This window comes from Bombyx mandarina, chromosome 11 (assembly GCF_030267445.1).
Source record: "Bombyx mandarina strain Sakado chromosome 11, ASM3026744v2".
Classification (NCBI taxonomy): domain Eukaryota; kingdom Metazoa; phylum Arthropoda; class Insecta; order Lepidoptera; family Bombycidae; genus Bombyx; species Bombyx mandarina.
Genome location: NC_143218.1, coordinates 2,432,801 through 2,446,047, shown reverse-complemented (window position 1 = coordinate 2,446,047; position 13,247 = coordinate 2,432,801). Strand labels below are relative to the sequence as shown.

At 38.7% G+C, this 13,247-nt stretch overlaps 1 protein-coding gene across 1 annotated transcript; it reads left to right on the top strand.

Moving 5' to 3' along the window:
- The first annotated feature begins 1,431 nt into the window (after positions 1-1,431).
- LOC114247419 (uncharacterized) lies at positions 1,432-11,691 on the top strand. Its single transcript, XM_028180389.2, has 9 exons — positions 1,432-1,697; positions 3,030-3,140; positions 4,415-4,936; positions 6,099-6,301; positions 6,991-7,098; positions 8,059-8,280; positions 9,352-9,463; positions 10,399-10,503; positions 11,126-11,691. Exons 1-9 carry the CDS (start codon positions 1,566-1,568, stop codon positions 11,291-11,293), a joined length of 1,683 nt encoding a protein of 560 aa, XP_028036190.2. The 5' UTR covers positions 1,432-1,565; the 3' UTR covers positions 11,294-11,691.
- Positions 11,692-13,247: the final 1,556 nt, after the last annotated feature.

Here is a 13,247-nt window from a genome sequence, read left to right as displayed (position 1 = left end):
TTTCCTAACATCGTGCTATCCCTAATCAGAATAATGCAAGTTGAAGGAACTTAAATATGACACATGTATATAAGTTGCAAATAAATTGTTAATAGCGCATAGTTACTTCTAATTAATATGTATAATTAAGTAAAAAAATATTTGAATTATAAATAAATAAATTTTATAATAATTTATTGAAAAAAATTGTAGTTTTCAATGAACTCGTTTGAATTATGCAAAATAATGATGATAATTCAGTGATAATAATTCAAATAAACTCATAAAAGCATGCAGTTTTTTATCAATGTCTCTTTTAAGACGTTATCACATGAAATTGTCGTCCATAAACCGACTTTATAAACAACCAATTTTTTTTTTTTTAAATAACGTAATCATCATAGTTCTACCTAAGATTGAATAACAACAAAAAGTGTGCTATCTAAAAGATGTTCTCTTCAGGATAATATCCCTATTGCATAAAAGGTTTTCTAGCTAAACGGTGACAATGTGTCACATAAAACCATTAGCAATATGCAGACTCTTACTATTAACACCAGGTGGGCTGTGAGCTCGTCCACCCAACTAAGCAATAAAAAAAATATTAACATATATTATCCCTCTGATGTGATAATGACTCCAATGTTTGGAGTAATTTTTTTTTATTGTTATTGCTTTTATGGGTGGACGAGCTCAAGACCCACCTGGCTTTAGTGGTTACAGGAGCCCATAGACATTTTTTTTGGTACAAGTTTTCCTTATAAAAAAGGCAAGGGGTTCTAAGCCCATAAATCTACAACGTAAATGCCGCCACCCACCCCGAGACGTTAGTTTTAAGGTCTCACAAGAATATAGTTACAACGGCTGCTCCACCCTTCAAACCAAAAGGCTGCTGCTGAAATTACTGCTTCACGGCAGAAATAGGCAGGGTGGTGATACCTACTCGTGCGGATTCTCAAGAGGTCCTACCACCAGTAAAATCCATTAAGAACGAATTGAAAAATGTCAAAATAGCTAACAGCTATTATACTTTGGGCATAGACTCAGTAATATTGAACATAGATGAACCATATAATTATTTGAAAATTAGGATGTATTTATTTACAGTTTTTGTTTCAAAAATGAACCTTGTTTTGTCTGAGAGGTAATGAAATAATTTATTAAATTATTCATTTGGCAGCCAAAACTTAGTGGTGGTGGTAATGAAACTAATGATTACTTTCTTTATTTCATTTCATCCAAGAACTTATGATGTAGCCTTGTCTCAATTCGTTTATTTCTAAATCAATCCAGAAGCGATTATTTATTATTTCTTCACTTTACACAATTAATAGATTCAGCCTTTTAATTAAAGAGTCAGCCTTATACGGTATGTCCCCTTTGCTTGATCGATAGACAAATCGGTTAAAAGCTCTTTACAAAACATCGATGTCAAAGTGTCATCGATGATCGATGTCAAATAACTTCATAGATAATACACTAATAAAATTAGATCATTATTTGTGTACGATTGTCCCTACACTGAAGTAAATGTTTTTTGTGATAATCCATATGTTTTCACCTTCACAAAGTAGAATTACATCAAAATGAAGACAGTTAAATTAGAAATTTCAGTTGACACAGTGTGCCATGGGTGTTTAAGTACCGATAGGCAAACAAGCACTTCGAGAGATACATCCGAATTATATTTACGTTTATTAGAAGACGGTTTATCCTCTGTGAGTTTTTTCTTCGTCTTTTTCTGATAAGAGAGGCTTCAGGCAGCCAGTGCCCTTAATCATTGGCACACAGTATATTCTTTTGTACTCATATCATGTAATTAAAAAAAAAGTTTCGCTTTGAGTTCACTCTGAAAATGACTGGTTAAAATAATAAATAAAAATCAAAAGAACGTTATGCTAACAAAATTCAATCAAACCCAGTTAGTATACAATTTATTGACTTTTTAACTGTGCCAACTTGTCATATAATGGAATCTTCCAGGCCGTTCATTAGATTCAACAGTACCGCAATTTTTACTATCATTATGACATGGTTCAGGTTTGATGATAGAGCAGGCAAATATCACACATCAAATATTGCTTTGATATTATAAAATGTATGGCTTTGTATATGTTTGTATTTTGCGTGTTCCCATCGCTTGCGACAAAGGGTTCGAGTAAACTAACCCACAGACACAGCCCACTGAGGTTCTCGCCGGATCTTCTCAGTAGGTTGCGTTTTTTATTTGATAGTAGATTCTGCGAAGCACTGCTCTTCCTAGGGCTAATGTTAGCAACATCCTCAGGTTAGAGCCCTGTGAGCTCACTCGGTGATGCTATTGGTAGGAAAAAATATATGTATTGTGTGTGCATTTATAAAGAAGGGTTTTTTTTTTATCTTAATAAGCAATGCACCTACCACTGGCTACCACATGACTATATACTATCCTTAGTCGACTGGTAGGGGATGCCTTAGAAGAATGTCTATTGTAATATTAAATGAGCATAAAATTGAATAAATAAATAAATAAACATCAAACATACAGTTCAGACTCTTTAGGCATCTTGATTTTACAAATATTGTACAGTAACAATTAGAAATTATACATTTTATTGAACAATTAAGGTTAACAGAAAAAATTACATTGAAAGCTATTTTGTAGCTATATCCTTCTTGTTTTATTGCGTGTGTAGGCAGACGAGCATACGACCCGCCTGATGGTAAGTGGTTACTGTCGCTCAAGGACATCAGCAATGCCTAGTTCTCCAAGTAAAGTTGTCTGCTGGTAAAGGCAAAATCCTGAGCTCACTTAGTTTGGTCACTGAATAATAATGAAAATCAATTTGTGGTTTATGATTGTGAGGTCAGAACTACAAACATATCTTAATGCTTTGAATTTTGTAAGCTCTCATTGTAAGCTCACAACTAACAGTAGTGACATTTTCGGAGTAAAGCTCTGAATTCAATGAGGCTTTTTTGGAGGTTTGCCTCATATTGTTGTTCAAATAACATCATATGCCTGTGAAAAATAAAGATAGCTGATAAATGCTGTTCCACATTTCTTTCAGGAAAATAAGGATGTGGCTCTCTGTTGGGAATGTACAGCAATATTCAGGAAGATCCAGAGGTTTCAGAAGCAAATTAAAAATGCTCAAATCTCTCTTCTCTTATACCAATTGGTAAGTGAAACTCTACATATGATTAATACATAAAATAATAAACAGTACCGTAATTGAATATGTAATTTCGAAAAGGGCACATGTCGCATATTTTGTCAAATACGTTTTATCATATACTTACATGTATTTTTGTGGCTTACCTACACCCATTTTATAATAATTCCAGTAATTTTCAATTGCTAATTAACACTAAAATATATTTCAAAAGTTATTGTTTTAAATTTGACACTGTTTTAGAAAATAATCAGTTTCTTTCATTTCCTGAACATTTTACGTTTTCAGAGATGTCCCCTTTTCAAAATTGCATATTCAATTATAACATGTTAGTTTGGGGAAGCTTAACGACAGAGGGAAGATCTTCCATCGAGCGGGTGATATTGCTCGGTAGACCAACGGTCCAAATGTTGTTGTTCGGAACTTGTATATATGCGAGCTTATCTTGAAAATGTCGTAAGCGAGATTCAGGCATCTGTAAAATATCTTGTGTTTTGTGATGGCTACCGCCACACCACTCCCCTCCGAGACTGGAGGTCGTGTCATTTAGTTAGTGTTGTCCGTGCTGAGATTAGCTTGCAAGTGCCAGTGCTGCCTGAAGTCTGCGGTGAGTCGAGACTGAGCTGGAATGCTGTGTGTGTGCCCATGTGATGCAGAGCTGCCACGCCGGAGATGTGTGACCCCAAGCGTTGATGATCCGGTCATGGGCTGCGATGGACTGTAGTGTCGTGATGAGGCAGTGTAGGTGTGTGCCGTAGGACCAGGAAGCGCGGTGAGTCGGCTGCGATGGTCCTGTTGAGGCTGCGATGCTGGCTTGCTGTGGGACGACTGTCAATGACTTGCTTTTATCGGGGAATGCGGGGATTTTGGTAGCCGAAGTTCTTGATGCGCTGATCATGAATCAGAAGATTGCGTGTTCACATCTCGTCGCAGGTCATCAGTTTGGGGAAGCTTAACGACAGAGGGAAGATCTTCCACCGAGCGGGTGATATTGCTCGGTAGACCGACGGTCCAAATGTTGTTGTTCGGAACTTGTATATATGCGAGCTTATCTTGAAAATGTCGTAAGCGAGTTCAGGCATCTGTCAAATATCTTGTGTTTTGTGATGGCTACCGCCACTTTAGTAATATTAGCTGTATTTTTTAAATTCTTTCTCATATTTTTATGTAATCCGCTATAACCAACACGTGCTGTGGAGATATGGTAGATTGTATGTGTCCTTCATTCAAGGCAGCTCCTCATCGGTCAGTCATACGTATTAATATAATATTCATTTCAGAATACAAGGACACCGTTATCAAAATTAGATACCGTAATCAAAAGTGTATACGATCTGGAGTGTGTACACGAAGAGAAAGCGGCACAAATAACCGAAGAGGGTAACTCGATAAAAATAGAAGCGGAAACTGAAATCACACTACCCGCAAAAGAAGAATTAGACGAATATGACACTATAACGTATGAGGAGGACTACGCTGATGATGCGTGTATGAAAAACATAATTGAAAACGAACAGAGAGCCAGCAAAATGCCAAGTAAGAGCGATATCAAACCCATGTCCATAAAGCAATACGAGAAATATGCAGTTTTCTCGAAGCAGAACGAGAAAGTTAATTCTGGTGACCTGAAAAAATATTACAAGAACGTTTTCTTGAGTGACAGTGAGATAGAGGATTATTTGAACACTAGATTAAGGAGGGATAAGAGCTTCCATCGTTTGAATTACAAGTGCGAGGATTGTGTACTCGGATACAAGGATAAGAGGGACTGGAATCGGCATAATGCTCTTCATCATAACACTGTAAGTGACATATTTTGTTTAAATTTTTTTTTGTTCTAAGAAACCTAATTTCTTTTGTAATGGCTCTTTCTATTTATATAAAGTAACAAATAGCGCCATGTTGTTTTAAAAAATGATGACGTCATTCTCTTCATTATTATCATTGCTTCCCAAAGTGACAGTAATTAAGACTTACTTTTCCAACGAATCCCTTTAATTGAATTTCCAGTGAACAGTAATAACAACAGATAGTTCCTCTCTGTTCGGCTGCTCAAACGGGAATGAAGGGCCACTTGTCATTATACTAGAAAATTGGGGGTAGTTTGTTCATGAATTCTCTTGAGTACAGTCTCAAACGATTGTTAACACGCCCTGTACTTATGATAGTTAAGCAATAATGTTAACATTAAGGAAACAGTTAGAGTTAACTAATTTTGGTTAAGTGAATAGTGTTTCATCGATGTTACATATTGAGGGGTGAAAGGCTGTTTGGTTGAAGCGACATTTTTACAACTTTACAGGAGAGCCATATAAAGCTTAAAATTTGGAAAAAATATCATTACAAAAACAAACTTCTTCAGCTATTCATTCAATAGAGTAAACTTAATTCTATTAAAAACATCGGACCGTTGATACCAAACAAAACGCAGCTTTAATTACAGAGATAATTGTCTCCTAAACTAAATAGTCTTTCCCTTGATATATAATATGACTCTTTCAAATAGGTACCATAAATTTTAAGGAGTTGTCATGGGGGTATTTTGTCTTTAGGCTCTGATGATTGTTGCCGCGATTATACATATATAGATAGTCTCCCATAGAGTGTCATATTTGTAGAGTATTTAATGCATGACTTTGAAGCTTTTTTTGTGCAATTTTTTTTGCGCTATGACATATCCTTCTTCACACGAGGCTCGTGGAGATTACTTAACGGTAGGCAGTGGCTTGGCTCTGCCCCTGGCATTGCTGAAGTCCATGATCGACGGCGGCCACTCACCATCAGGTGGGCCGTATGCTCGGCTGCCTACACGGGCAATAAAAATAAAAAATAATAATAGAATAGCTTTCAAGTACATATCTCTCGACGTAGTCTGTCGATAAACCGTTTCCTACAATCACAATCTTCTCTTAAAAAGACAAATAATCATTGAAATGGTTATTCAGTGTCAGTGGTCGCTTACAGTCGACCGGTCCCTACAAGTGCAGCGAGTGCAAAACGAAATGCCAAACCATCAATGTACTCGCCCAGCATTGGATAACTCACACGAAGGCGCTGCAGTGCGTCATCTGCGGCGACCTGCACAGGTCCCTGGGCGAGATACGGAAGCACGTGAACAGGGCGCACACGGGCGTGTTCACGTGCAAGGAGTGCGGGGACCACAGCAGGTTGGTTGTGAAGCGACGCCAGATCCATCTGGCGGCCTGAGTCTACCTGAGCTCTTGAGAGAAATTAGATAACGCACGACTGCTTTACAGCAGCAATAGTTGGTGGTACCTACCCGCGCGAGCCCTTAATACTTTCTGTGTAATTACTGCCGAAACGTATCAATAGATGGCGTTGAAATTGTTTTTTTTTCGAAATTTAAATCATTTTTTATTAATTAGTTACAATAATAGGATCATTATTAAAATTTATAATTGTTAGCGCTGTAAGCAAAAGCCGAAATCAGTTATGCGGAGCTCAAAGACCCGAGTTTACTTTGATGCCAGCAACAGACATTAACTTTTTTATTTTATTTTTATTTCCCTGCTAGGCAAATGAGTTTACGGCCCATGATGGTGAGCGGTTACCGTTTCTAGTAAAAGTGAGCTACTCACGACTCCGTCGATGTTAACTGACAGTATAAGACAGAACTTTTACAGTCACACAACATAACCTCTCAACATAATATACAATGTGCCACAGAGAACGCTCTAACAAATCGAAATTAGCCAATTGTCTCTATCTAAAGTTGTGATATGCAATTATCGCCCGGACCCGCACCAAGCATTAGAAATTTCATGAAAACATGCCGACAAACGTTCGCTTCCTTAACGCGCAATGTACGCTAAACAACTATCTCGTTTTGCCGCAGAACGCTAAGGGAGTTCAGTCAGCATTACAAAAGCAAACACGAGAAGCTGGTATGCGATCATTGCGGAAAAGGTTTTTACAAGAAGCGCGTCCTAGAAAGTCATATGAGGTGAGCTGGTCGTAGCTTTGCAGTCCCTAAGGAGACAACTCACAGTTCGTCTGGAGCTCAGCAATTACTGGAATCCATGGATATCTCAACGTGAATGTCACCGTCTACCTTGAGAAATAAGTTCGAAATCTTTTTTTTTTTTTTTTTTTTATTGCTTAGATGGGTGGACGAACTCACAGCCCACCTGATGTTAAGTGGTTACTGGAGCCCATAGACATCTACAACGTAGACGCGCCACCCACCTTGAGATACAAGTTCTAAAGTCTCAGTATAGTTACAACGGCTACCCCACCCTTCAAACCGAAACGCATTACTGCTTCACGGCAGAAATAAGCAGGGCGGTGGTACCTATCCGCGCGGACTCACAAGAGGTCCTACCACCAGTAATTACGCAAATTATAATTTTGCGGGTTTGATTTTTATTACACGATGTTATTCCTTCACCGTGGAAGTCAATCGTGAACATTTGTTGAGTACATATTTCATTAGAAAAATTGGTACCCGCCTGCGGGATTCGAACACCTGTGCATCGCTTCAACACGAATGCACCGGACGTCTTATCCTTTAGGCCACGACGACTTTTTTATCTCAAGTGACGACGGCTATTTCACCCGGCATGACAGCTTTACGGCAAAATAGGCCTGATCATCGTACCCATGGCTTGCCGGGTGTTTATAGCAGTATATTAGCATGTTCGATGGGCATTAGTCTTAGAACTTGTTTGAGATGATCCCTTCATCTTCTTTTTACTATCACCCTGCTGGTGATTGCTTGGAATCTCGGCAATCGTGCCAGCCCTTTCTAATTAAGACTCAAACCTCATGTCTCAAGGTGACGTACTTACCTAGTGTTGACGCAGATTCTGATGTCTTTGAGAGAGATTTTTGCTATAAAAAACTGAACTACCCTCAAAACCTTTTTTTTATCAAAGTGCCATCTATTATCGCTTTAACGAAACAGGAGGAACCATTTACCGGCCAAATGCGAGGTCTGCGGCCGTCAGTACTCACTGTACCACACCCTGGAGGTTCACCTGCGGACTGTCCATCCTCACCTCATGAACGGGGCCTACAATAGGGACGCCTCGTACTGCGTGGAGTGCGATAGACAATATCCAAGCGTCTACAAATACAGGAAGCATCTGAAGCAGTCGGTCAGGCATACCCCGAAAAAGAAAGTAAGGTGAGTTTGGTGTGTATATGGGATTGTTTTTATTGCCCTTGTAGGCAGACGAGCATACGGCCCACCTGATGGGAGTGGTTACCGTCGCCCATGGACTTCAGCAATGCCAGGGACAGAGCCAAGCCGCTGACTACCGAATTGAATTGAATTCGCTAGATCAAACGCATCATCACAATTTAACTGCACCGGTGCTGAAGTAGCTGGAGCCTCTGACTGTTGCCTCAACGTTCGTGGGTTCGGTTCCCGCATCGGGCTAATATTCGTGTGATGAACAGGTTTTTTTTGCTCTTCGTCTGGTTGTTTACTGTCTATATATTATTATGTATACATTTAAACGTATATGGGTATGGTAGGCAGCAGCTTGGCTCTACCCCTGGCATCGCTGACGTCCATGAGCTACGGTGACCATTTACCATCAGGTAGGCCGTATGTTCGTCTGCCTACAAAGACAATAAAAAAAAAATGTATGTCCGTCTCTGGTGCCCGTAATACAAGTAATCTTAATTCGGCGCCGGATGACCGTGCGTGTTTAGTTTCCAGTTATTTCCAAAATCAATCTTGCCTTCGTTACACTTCTTTACAGTTGAGAACTGACATCTATATTCTCTTGATTTCGGCTCGGAAGAAAACTAATGAGTCGATCGATAATTAAAAATACGTCTAATGTATATGTTATTAGGGATTATTTTATGAATTGCCAAAAGAAATTCAGCGTTACATAGTAAGACTGGACTGAATGTTTTCGCCAAGCGCAATGCCTATAGTCGCAACACAAGTAGTTCTCCACAATTTGCCAAGATCGAACACTCTGCTTTTGTCGGGCGTATCATGCGATCTCCAAGACACAGTCGTGAAAAGCTTCCGATTCTTGGTCAAGTGGAGGGGAGACGCGCCAAACACAAGATGATCGGATATTAGGACAGTTTTAGGCAGCATCCAAAGGGCGGTCCACTTCTTACCGGACAGATCTTCACAGAAAGACTTTTAAACTCATAAGAAAAAATAAGTGTTTATTGTGATGACATACTAGTCGCCACAGTTTGATGCCAAAGCCATTTCGGTCACCCGCAGGATACCGTGCCCTGAATGCGGGAAAGTCTTCACGCGTACGAACTACATGAATAATCACTACAGGCTGTTCCACTCGAAGGACACGAAGCACTATTGTCAGCTTTGTAACAAGGTAACTTTTAGATAAAGTCCTGGTGCCTACTGAAGGAATTGGGTGGAGCTTCCACGTTCCCTAAGTATTAGTGTACCGTTATACCTTGGTGCTAGGATGTAATACCACACGTGTTGGTAGGACCATCGTTCTGCGATGCAGGCTTCAAAGACAGACTGTAAGCCAATGGAATTGAGATTTCTACCTCATGTCTTAAGCTAAACTTAACACCAAGTGGACCGTGAGGCCGTTCAGTCATCGATGAAGGAACGGTAATCGTTAATGTCGAGTGAGCAGTCTAGTCCCTAGTGGGAGTACCATAGCCCTACCTATTTCTACCGTAAATCTCCGTGAAGCCGTTTTGCCACAGAAATGAGACTTAGAACCCATGTCTCACGTCGGTGGCGGGGTTTACCCTATGTATATGGGGTCCAATAACCTTTTAACACTAGTGAGCAGTGGGCTGGGGGCTTGTTCAGACAAGTAATCCATAAAAATGATAAATGGAATGGGCACTGTAATCTGCTGATCTCGACTGCCGTTGCTGTACAACGTAGATTTAAACCTCGTATCTTGTACAGAACAGTCTCTTACATCCAGATGGGTTCGAAGTACATATAGCCCTTTAACTGCCATGTAGGTCACCGGGCAGCTACATGTACTACGGATATTATGGCTCGTTGACGTGGCAGCGTGGTATGGACATGTGATGCGTAGAGAGGAGATGCATGTGGCTAGCAGATGTATGGAAATGGTAGTGCAAGGTAGCAGATAGAGGGGGTAGAGGTCGACCGAAGAAGACATGGCTGAAGTGTGTGAATGACGATATGAGAGAGAGAGGAGTGAGTGTTAAGTTCACGGCCGATAGAAGAGAATGGAAGAGAAAAATTCACTGTGCCGATACCACCTTGTGGGATAAGTGGAGAAAAAAAAGAAGATACTTCTCGCTGTTTCAGCTATTCGTCACCGGCTACGCGGCCAGGAAACACAAAGAATTCGTTCATGACAAACAAACTTTGCCCAAAAACAAGATCTGCGATATATGCGGCCGCGGCTTCAGTGTGAGTTCCAACCATTTTCTACCTTAAAGACTCATATTTTTTACTAGCGGCCCGCTCCGACTTCGCTTCCGCTCGGGTCTTTAACAAAAATTTCAAAATAAAAAATTATAATACACACACAATTACAATACAATGTTATTGTTACAATACAATTAACCCTTATATTTGCGTCAAGTCTCTAAAAATAGAATTATAAAGGTAATTTGGATATTTTTTTAATAAACTTTTATTTTCATTTAAATAATATTTGTTTTTATCTATTTTTTTATTATTTTAATATTATTATTTTTCTAATTTTCTTAAAAAGGTTTTTAAAAAAGTTTCTATACAAAACAAAAGCCATTGAGTTTATTGAGTCAGAGCTTCCCCCAAATCAAAACCCCCAAAAATTTTAATTTGCGTAGTTATTGTTGGTAGGACCTCTTGTGAGCCCGCACGGATAGGTATCACCGCCCTACCTATTTCTGCCGTGAAGCAGTAATGCGTTTCGGTCTGAAGGGTGGGGTAGCCGTTGTAACCGTCTATAAGCCGTCTAACCCGTCTAGTTGAAATTACCTCTTAGACCGCCAAGCGAATAGGCATAGAAAAAGAAAAAGTTTAATAGTTATGTTCACGTTTTCAGACGAACAGGATTTTAACCAATCACAGGAGGACACACACCGGAGAGAGACCGTACAAATGCCCGCACTGTACCGCCGCGTTCGCCCAAAGCACCGCCATGCACACGCACATGAAATCGCAACACAAACACGCAATGCCCCTGCAGATCCCCGTCCACCAGATGGCGTGATATCGTCGTCGCCTAGCGCCATCTGTTGTTCTGGAGCGGAGTTTCGACCGCCCAAATCGATGGATGAAAGACTTCAAGCGACTTCAAGCGCTTCAAGCGACATTCATCTTTGTAATTAATTAAATATGCTGTTTATTTGGTACTGGCTGATACTAGATGTTACCCGCGGTTATTGTCGTACCGCGAGAGACGCCGCGGGGCGAAGCTAATCTAAAAAAGTAGCCTTAGTTACTCCTTATATCATTAGTTACCTATCAGTGAAAGTCTCGTCAAAATCGGTCCAGCCATTCCAGAGATTAGCCGGAACAAACAGACAGACAAACAAAATAAATAAAAATGTGATTTTGGTATATTTACTGTGTATACATACTTAGTAAAAAGTGGTTATTACAAACGGACACTCCAATTTTATTTATTTGTATAGATTAGTATCGATATTTTCAACTGAACTTTAGTTATGTTTACTCCATTGAAATAACTGAAGAAGTTTTTTTGTTATGATATTTTTTCCAAATATCAATCTTCAAATAGCGCGCGATTCTGTAAAGTTGCAAAAATGTTGCTTAAACCAAATAGCCTTTCACCCGTCGACATGAATTACCAGTCAAGAAAAGAGTGGAGCAGTTTGGTCTTGATTTTCGAAATTGCCGCGCAAATGCTCCATAACTAAGCCCACGCTGGTGATGTCATTTTTTAAGGGATTTTGTGGCCTGGTAACTAAGACCTTTAAATCATGTCTAATTTTAATTTATATTATTATTATGAAAAATGATAATATAGAGTGAAATGAAATGAAATGAAGATGATTTATTTGAGACATTTATCAACTGGGATGAAATAAAATGAAATGAGAGGAGATGATATGGGATAACATAATCTCAGTAAAATGGTGGTCAATTACTATTTACTACATTTGTGCACTTTCACAGATACTAAATAGTTAATAAACCACCGTTATTACATATTTAAACCTGAAGAAACACTAAATAGACAAAATAAATCACACAACTTCACTCCTCGTGTTTCCGCCAATAAGCCCCCCTGGTGACGTCATTTGATTCTAACCACAGATTACCAACACAAGTATGACGTCACAAGCTATTGACATTTATTCGAACGCCAGATAGTTTCTAATGTTATTAAAGTTGGCTTGGCGATTGGAAGATACAAGAATGTTTGATGGATTCATAAATGGTTCATTTAAAAAAATAAAAACGAATTATGTTTTTTATGTAATTAAGCTGCATTCAAAATACTGTTTGAATACTATGATTCTGGCATTTTCATTGGTTTTAATCTCTGACTTGTGATTGTCGTTATATTATTTCTGATGTATTGATAGTCAATAATTCTGATTATCGACGCTTGAAAGGCAAACGTGACTAAGCGACATTAACTGCTTTGTACATAAATTATAGGCAATAACCATATTCGATGCGCAAAAAAATATATATTTCTAGGTCTATTAAAATCATTTCAATCCTACAGCTAGATTCGTTAAAATATAATTTTTTTCAGGTATTTCTCATGTATATTTTAAAATAATTTCAACTTTAAATTAGTCTACTGTAAGGTTCACGCATTGTCGCTTAGTCACGTTTGCCTTTCAAGCGTCGATATGCAATGCATTTTTAGAAAGAATATAATGAAAATAATAAACTTTTTACTAAAAAATTAAAGTTGTTTTAATAAAAAATACTCTGAATTGTTGTGCGAACATTGAATTCGTATCCAAAATGTGAAATTTAATTATACATCACATGAATGTAAAATATAAATAAATGTGGGATCGTCTATTCGATTTGGACCAATAAAACAGTTGATGGCTTCACACGAATTTGATTTTTATTTAGTCTTTATTATAGCAAAGTAAATAAATTATACAAGTATTTCTTCCGAGTATGAAGGATAGAAGTAAGGAGAACCGTCTCATATGGGAGAAGCTTGAAAAAGT